The sequence below is a fragment of the Polistes fuscatus genome, unplaced genomic scaffold (genome assembly GCF_010416935.1).
Source record: "Polistes fuscatus isolate 324 unplaced genomic scaffold, CU_Pfus_HIC Scaffold12, whole genome shotgun sequence".
In the NCBI taxonomy this organism is placed as follows: domain Eukaryota; kingdom Metazoa; phylum Arthropoda; class Insecta; order Hymenoptera; family Vespidae; genus Polistes; species Polistes fuscatus.
Genome location: NW_025113020.1, coordinates 5,941,954 through 5,950,994, shown reverse-complemented (window position 1 = coordinate 5,950,994; position 9,041 = coordinate 5,941,954). Strand labels below are relative to the sequence as shown.

Here is a 9,041-nt window from a genome sequence, read left to right as displayed (position 1 = left end):
GAAACCTTATAGACTACTGCAGTAATATACAGTAAGTATACAGTAACTTCGATTGATCCAAAAAAATTCTAACTAGAGTGTGTCAGAATTTTCTACGATTAAAATATACACTTCCCTATATATAATACAATATTTTTTCCTTTTTGTGCAATATCGTTTCTCAATATAACAAAAAGAACGCAAAGAAATCATAAACAATAACAACGGTACTATATTTCGTTTTATCGAATAAATCTGACAATAAGAAATAAGTAGGGGAGGGAGGGAGGGGTTGAAAGAAATATCGTAATTGTGGCCTAATATTTCCCTACCTTTCTTTTTATCTTTTCGTTTTGTGAAATCTTCCAAGATCGTTAAAACTATTATAGCTTCTAATAATAATAAAAAAAAAAAAAAAAAAAAAAAAAAAAAAAAAATAAAACAAAATACCATAAAAGAATTTTCCATCGTTCGTTTGGAAGTCCCTGCACCCTTTTTGCATTCCTCCCTCGCACGGTCATATATCTCCGATGAATCCTTCTTCCTTCTCCTCTGTGGTTTTCCATATGGTTGCCACGTAAATCGCCATCTCGATACTACCGGTTCAGTTTCTTCTCTAAAATAAAATAACCCTAACTTTTATGGCACTTTATCCCTTCGCGTTGAAGGGTTTAAAAAGAAAGAAAAAAAGAAAAAGGGAAGCAGAAATTTTATAATCCTCCACCCTGCAATCAAGTTTACAACAGGACCTTTTTCACGATGGAAGAAAATAGAATAAATTCCAGATGGATTTTTGGTTTCTCGGTTTGTTATATTTGCGGTCGTCAGAATTTCATGCTACTCCGATTCTTTTCTTTGCTAAGGCAATATTTTTGTTCCTTATTTTATTTATTTTTATTGCCACTAAAAGGTAAAATAAAATATAAAAGAAGGAAACCCAAATGTATCACCACCACCACCACCACCACCACCATCATCGTACACCTGTATCATATTGTTTTCACGAATTTGATTTAATGAAATAAATATTATTAAAATGGTTAGATTACTTATTGACCAAGCTAACGATTTGGATGGAAAAAGATTATGCGCAACAGCATCCTGCAACGATGTTTGAAACGTCAGACGTTATTTTTCCTTTTTGTTTTATTCGCTTGTTCCTCGGCGGACGTTGAGCGAATTGAATGAGTTAGTCGGACGACATTCTATGATCCATCTTTTGTGCGTGCAAATATTGGCTTTTTTTGTTAAGGCGCTGTTCGGTATATTAGAATCAATCGCTTTACGACTTTAACGAGCCTTCTTTTCACCAACCTTTGTCCACCAATGTAACTCTATCAAGGCTAAGTGTCTAGTGTGGCCCACAGTATTGGACTCGTTGTTATCAACTGCGTTGCTTCGCGAATGATCAAACCAATGAAAAATAACATTTACGTTTATTTATTTATATATATATTATTGTGAAAGATCGAAATTGGAGAATGTCAAGATTTGCATGGTAAATGTCAGCCCATAATATTATTCAATTTAATAATTCAATATTATTATTCCTTTTGATTTTAAAATAAACAACATTTAAAAATATAATATTTCCTGAATGACCCAATTATAACGCAGTCCAAATACGAATGACACGTTGTTACGATGAATTTCAAACCTAATGGTCTTAGAGTGACTTGCATTTGAATAACCAATGAACGAAAATTGTTAGAAATCTTTCACCCAAATTCAATATCCTCTCTATTTTCTTTTTAAACCTTTTTTTTTATTTTTCTATGAGGAAGAATTTAAATCCCGTTCATGGCAGATAGGATTAGCTTTTGCCGTACTATGGAAAATCAAGATTAAACGTTTGTTGTATTCCGCAGATGACTTGTTTCTTTTTCTCTTACGCATCATTGGTCTCAAAGAATTTCCGACAGCCTGACGTTTCAAGATTTCTACGATATTTCCTGTAAGATTCTTAAATATACTTTGATTTATTTTATTCGATTTCTTTGTCAAATTTTTCCGTCGTTTCTTTGCGGATCATCCGACGAATTTTTGACTTTCCAGCTTAGAATACTAAAAATCTAGCGTTGATCTTGTTTAAAAAGAAAATGAAAGAAATCCTTAACCCTTTTCATAAATATTTCGCAACTCGAACAAATTTTTTCTTTTTTCGATATAAGAAGAAAAAATATTTGAAGGGAAAAATTGGTAGATTTTTCCTTTTTCTTTTTTTTTTTTTCGGGAGAAAAGAATCGCATTGTCCGAGTAAATAAAACTCGTTTGTTGGTCCACTTGTGTATTTTCATTTCTACCTGACACAATCGAGAAAGGGAAGTGGCCCTACGCTTCTGGAAACTAGCTCCTGTACGACCCGAGGGTTGAAAATATAATCACGAAGTTAGGGACGTAGAAAGATTTTCACGTGTGTGGTGATATTCCAGCGAATAATTCGTGGTTCGATTATGTGTGCGCGTGTGTGTTTGTTAAAGTTTAGCCGAGTTTCCGCACAAACGTATTGATTTAAAAGTGTATTGTTGGACGTTCAAACGAGTTCTTCCATAAATCCGTTGATTTTTAAATGTGTTAGAGTATAGTCGAGTCGAGGTATAAGTGTGTTAGAGGTTTAGGTTTGTTGGTGTTTAGGTATCCTAAACTTTAGGTGACTTGGTGTGCGTAAGGGATGAGGGACGAGGTAAAATGATGTCTTCTTCTTTCTTTGGTGTATAAGTTTCTACGAGTGTGGTTTTTCTTTTGAAGAAAATCCATGACTAATTGTTGGGTCAATGCATGACGAATCGAGATTAACGAGCATACTCTACATCTTTTCTTTCTAGACCATTTCGAATTGTTCGCGCATTTTTCTAATTTTGTTTTTTTTCATTTTTCGTTTAGTAATAATTTCGAAAACATTTTCAAACACACTTACGAAAATTATCTTAATATTAATTTATCAAATATTAACAAACATTGTCATCGATAAACGAAGTAAACATATTTACACGATGCATTAAATTCTAATCAAGACACCATTTTCGAATACCAAACAATTATGCAATTTTTAAAAACACTAATCTCATTTATGATAAATATTGGAAACAATCCAAGTGAAAATTGAGCGCGTGGCAGGTTTAACGAGAAATTAATAAGCTATACGCGATCAAATCAATCTCAGTAAATGCATCACCAACTTCTATTCCAAATGGCATCTAATTTGTTATGAACTCCAATGTTTTACGTATCACGCAGAGAGATATACTATGGAAAGGACATCCTATTGTCGATATTAATAGCTGATCCTTAATAGCTTATAATTTGTTTCTTCTATTATCATTACGTGCATGGAGATAATGAACGATGGGAAAAAAAGAAATTGTCATTCAATTGAAAGATCAGAACAACGGAAACGATAATAATGGTATAAGTATTTCTAATTCAACTATTGGATACGCCTGTTTAAACTAACAACAGAGATTTCTTCTTCCCTTACTATTTTTTTGTCCACAGCGGGGGAGGATGCGGGGGCGGAGGTCGTACGGCATGGTAAAAAGATTCTATCGGGACTTTTTTCCCATTGGATTTTTTTGTTTTTTCAAACTTTTATTCGAAATTCCATTAACACCTCGAGATGTCTGATATGTTGGAAAAATAAATGCGCGAGTAAAGGAATAAAGAAAAGAAAGTAGGAAAATAATTAAAAAATCTCTCAATTGGGAATGGGTAAAATGAACGGGAAAGATTAAGGAAAAAGTAAAAAAAATCTATGGGGAGAAAAGGGGATGTAAGGGGATCGCAGAGGATGTAACTAAATCTAAGGTTCGCCATGGGGCGACGACACTTTTACCGTAGGGGGTCTTAGGCTTAAGAAAAAAAAATAATTCATAAAGATATGCGGCATAATACCGAAAGAGAAGTTCTTTTTACCTTTTGCCGACATTCATGGAAGAAACAAATCTTGGAAAGATCTTGAAACCTCGTGCACTACCTTCCTACCAAAGCATCCCCTAATTTCGTTTCTTCGACACCATAGCTTACACTTTTTTTTAAGAACCCGTAAATCTTTGAGAAAAAAAATCTTGCTCTCCAACCGACGACCTAGGCAATCATCGTTGAGTCAGTTAAATATTTCAATTATCCACACCTGATCTTATTCGATATTTGAAAGTAACTCTTACGAGTTTGTGGTAACGATTCGAATTATTTATTACAGATATCAATGGACAACGTTGAATAATTTTGTTGTCAAGATCAAGATAACGATCAATATAGATGTATATATGTTTTTCTAAATTGTTAACAGAATTTGGACCACCCAGGAGAGTAAGTTGTTCGTAGATCGAATCGAAAGATACAAATTTTGAAATGAAGATGTGGACGAGGGTTGGGAGGGGTTGTTGATCGTCGAGTCGTTAGGTCCAGTGGAAGACCTTTTAACGTTTTCTTCTTTTCTTTTCTTTACTTTTCTTTTCCGAGTCACATTTTTTGTTGTTCCTTAATTCATCCTGGGAGTTTTGATCTTTCGGTAGGCACAACAGGGACATAGCGAAATGACACATGGTCGGGGATCAAACGGGACCGACGATTTAAACTCTAACGCGAGAAGTGATCTAACTGTGGATATTATAACCCCGCGGGTGATCATTATCTCGTTCTGACGATGATTCAATTGAGTTAGAATGGACCACGTATGACGGTTAACGTGTCCCGTATAGTTCACTCCTAATCCCAAATAAATATCAAATTGTTCGGAAATTTGAATCGCGATTCTGAACGTTATCCAAATTTCAATTGTATATCGAAGAAAAATTAAGTTAACGATTGGATAATCCAAATCTATAGAATACGATATGTATACTCGATCGAAAATCGATCACAAAGGATACTCGTAATTAAATACAACTCGAATGAATATTTCTAGAGTGATCGCAAAAATGATACGCGTGTTCGTTAAATCGAAACTTATTTGTCCAGTTTGGTAAACCCACGATGACCCCCCCCCCTTCGAACGAAGAAGAAAATAAAATAAAGATGACATTCGGATGAATGTAACTAAACCCAGAAGGTAACCAGACGGTGCACCCCTTCTCCGAGGCAAGCGAGCAAGCCCGCCATCCTCGAGGGAGGGCGTAGTAGTGCGGATTGCAGGGATTTGTTTGCACACGCGGCGTTATATGCGTCTTCTTGCGGCTGCGCTCCCCACCAAAGGAAAGAAAATACATTCGGTTATTACTACCACAAGTATGAATCTAACATAACCGAAAGACGAAGCGCGAACCATTGACTCGATATCAAAAGGCTAGGCCTTGCTCTAACCCTAAAACCCTCCAACTACCCCCCACTCGAGTATGTATTCGTCGATCCTATGCGCTGTTTGCATTGTTTGCTATCAAACATTGGACGCAAAAGAGCCTATTGGTGGGGGAATCGAAGCGTTTTGTACCTTCTTCGGCAGGGATAGGAATATCCCCATTGGTCCAACCCTCCTCTTTTCACTGAACTTGGTCACGGAGTAGGCGTGACTTAAACCATAAGAACCTAGACTTGGTGGGGAAGTTGCCAGAATCGCGCAGATGCTCCGACGGAGCGCCTCGGTCATTCGTTCTTTACAATGTTGCATTTGTTCAACATTTCATTTTTCTTGATTTTATTTCTTCTATAACGCGTTTAACGATAAAACGTTTCTTATTCTACTTGGAAATAATAAGTGCACGAACCTTGATCTCCACCATTACGTTTGCAAACAGGATAATAATTAACGAGTGTTTGTTTGTTTGCAGTGATGTGCGCGCACTAGAGAAATAATAATTAGGTGAAAAATAATTTTTTGGGAACTATCGCATATGCGGGTGCTCGCCGATAAATCGAAAAGTGTAGCAAACGTAAATTTGCGAATTGGGATTAAAGGAATACCAACAAATGATGGTTAACATGGAGGCTTCTAGCGAACAACACACGGTGACGGCGGCATCGCCCCCACCACCACCACGAACTACGCTTAAAAGCAGTTTTAGTATTCGTAGTATATTACCGGAAGCTTGTTCTGGAACAGCTTCCTCGGTACCGTCGGTCAGTCAATCGATTTCCTCCGATGCATCGCACCCCGAGGACGATAGCGACGAGTCCTGTGATTTGGACGTAACAGGTGACGGCACGGAAACCCCGCCCCCCTTGGATTGCTCGAGAAATTCACATTCGACCAATCCGTCGGATCAAACGACAAATCATCACAATGAAAATCATTCGCGAGACAACGGCAACGAGGATCAAACGAGCGACGTTAAAAAAAAACCTGAAAAACCGCCATACAGTTATAACGCGTTGATAATGATGGCCATTCGCGAGAGTCCGGAAAAACGATTGACCCTCAACGGCATCTACGAATACATCATGAAAAATTTCCCATACTACGAGAACAACAAACAAGGTTGGCAAAATTCGATAAGGCACAACTTGTCGTTGAACAAGTGTTTCGTCAAAGTACCGCGACACTACGACGATCCCGGTAAAGGTAATTATTGGATGTTGGATCCAAGCTCGGACGACGTTTTTATCGGTGGTACTACGGGAAAATTGAGAAGAAGATCGTCCGCGGTATCGCGGTCGAGAATGGCCGCGTACAAAAGAAGTATGTCCTTGGGTGGTTTGTATCCGAATCCGTATGCACCAGCGGCTTGGCCAACTACCCTCTACTCTTTCCCTTATCTACATCGTGCCGTATATCCAGCCGCAACTGCAGCATATTCCAACCCACCGGGTGGTTATCCAACGAGCCTTTTACCTGGCACGGCTTCGACGACCACCGCCACCGGTCTACCTTGCAAACCTCAAGCAGTTCCAGCGACCGCTGCACCACCGGCGCACGGTTCTTTTTCCATGGAAAGGTTACTGCAAAACTCCACCGGTTATCCGACGAACATCGCTGCGATATCGAATATCCAGGCTACCCCTCCTTACGATTTTTACAGTACTCTGAGAAATATAGCGCAACAACATCATCAACATCACACCCATGCTATTTTTAATCAACAACAACAAAGGTATCATGTCAATCAACCCTCCGCGTTGAGTCAACCACCTTCCAATACGGCATCACCGGATAGTAGTCCCGAACCAATGTCCCCCCACTCGCCACCGGTTTCAATCTGTTCTGGTAACACGATGGTACAACAAACAAACAGGCAAATTATTCCTCACTCTCCTCCTCAACTTTTACTCAAACCCATCACCGTTCTAACCGGTAGGCAAAGTTGAATTTATAATCTTTTTCTCGTTTCCTTCTTCTTCGTATTTTTCATTCTAAATAATTATTACGATTCAATTATTTCCCTTAAATAACCATCCTATGCTATGCTGATGACGCTCTATTAGTGGCCGAAAATGAGGATGATCTACAACGTCTACTACACCGATTTAACTGCATAGCCAAATCATTCGATATGAAAACTAAATGCATGACAACATCAAAGACACCGTTAAGGTGTAAACTGGAAATTGAAGGGAAGGTTATTCAGCAGGAAATGAGATTTAAGTACCTAGGAATAGAAATCTCAGGGTATGGTGATGTTGAAGCAGAGCTAAGAGAACAGACAATGAAGGCATCCAGAATAGCGGGTTGTTTGAATGATACAATATGGCGAAACAAAAACATGGACATAGAGACCAAAGCAAGAATCTACAAGGCAACGGTAAGACCTATTTATGTCATATACCGCAGAAACTCGATCAGATACAGCGAAAACGAAATAGTTACTAAAGACAACCGAAATGAGAATTCTTCGCAGAATAGTTGGAAAAACACTACTGGACCGAGAGAGAAGTGAAGATATAAGAAGAACATGCAAATTGGAGCACATTAACGAATGGATACTAAAAAAAAAAAAGAATGGAACGAACATATCAATAGAATGGACAACAGAAGAATTGTCAGAATTGCACGGGATAAGTCACTGGTTGGCCGCAGAAGCACGAAAACGATGGTGCGACAATTTAACAGTGCAATAGGCAAAAAAAACGTCCTTACGAAACATGTAAATTGCCTAAACTAAAGAATGAAGAAGAAGAAGAATTATTTCCCTTTTAATTGTACTTTTCGACGAGTCATCGATTTCATTGACGACGAAATTCTCACCGAAAAGTCATCCGCGAAAAGTTAAAGAAAAAATACTAAAAAATACAAAATGGACCGATTCATTTATTTGAATTTCAATCCAGTGATATGTACGGAACGATTACTGTCTTGTTAGAGTCAAACTCTGCGCAGTCTATCTACTGTGTATAAATATATTTTCTATTTAATTCTATATTCCAAATTTTAATTTATATTTTATTTAATAGTATATTATTTAAAGTCCTAATAAAAAAAAAAAAAAAAAGGGACGCTTGTACATACGAATTGTAAAATATAACGAATAGATAAATGCGCGTAGATTAAATTGTTGTTAAGAAAATTATTGCGATCGATTGTATGGTATAAGTTAAAATATGATGAGATTATTTTCTATTAATAATGCTTTAATCATTCAAAGTGATAAGCCATGTGAGATCCAATATCTTCATGCCAAATATTATTAAATACTAAGTATTCGTTAATAATTTTACTTTGGGATTTGGATAATATAACGATTAGAGTAGTAGCATAAAAAATGTAAATTCGAGTCTCGCATTTCGTTCGATCAGTCTACTGGCCCAATTTTTTCACAAATTCTGCAGTCACGAACACTTGAACATATTATTTGTTCAAGGGGTTATATCCAGTTAGAATTTTCAAAAAATCTATTCTTTTTTTGCATTTCCGGAATGTACATATATTTAAATATATTCTCTGAAAATTTCAAATTGAAACTCTCTGAAACTTTAAACGCGTTTTTCTCAAAATGGTATTTTCAAAGTCAGTGGCATCGATTTCTCGAAAATAGCTCAACCGATCGGTTTCGAATTTTTACGCAATCTTCTTCGATATATTCCTCAGGTATTGAACGAAGGAATAGGATTTTAAAAAATTATTGCTATTTTTTTTTAGCAATTTAGAGCGAAAATTTCACTCAATGATCACTTGTAATTGATAAATAAAAACT

At 36.9% G+C, this 9,041-nt stretch overlaps 1 protein-coding gene and 1 long non-coding RNA gene across 2 annotated transcripts; one reads left to right on the top strand and one right to left on the bottom strand.

Annotated features, from left to right (window-relative positions):
- Positions 1 to 429: 429 nt before the first annotated feature.
- Positions 430 to 4,090, bottom strand: LOC122513393. The gene is made up of 2 exons (XR_006302744.1): positions 3,892 to 4,090; positions 430 to 595 (listed from the first exon to the last, which is right to left on the bottom strand). It is a non-coding gene; the product is annotated as an uncharacterized LOC122513393 (long non-coding RNA).
- Positions 4,091 to 5,529: 1,439 nt separating this feature from the next.
- On the top strand, positions 5,530 to 7,295 carry LOC122513392 (fork head domain transcription factor slp1-like). Its single transcript, XM_043629720.1, has one exon. It carries the CDS (start codon positions 5,884 to 5,886, stop codon positions 7,216 to 7,218), a length of 1,335 nt encoding a protein of 444 aa, XP_043485655.1. The 5' UTR covers positions 5,530 to 5,883; the 3' UTR covers positions 7,219 to 7,295.
- The last annotated feature ends 1,746 nt before the right edge of the window (positions 7,296 to 9,041 follow it).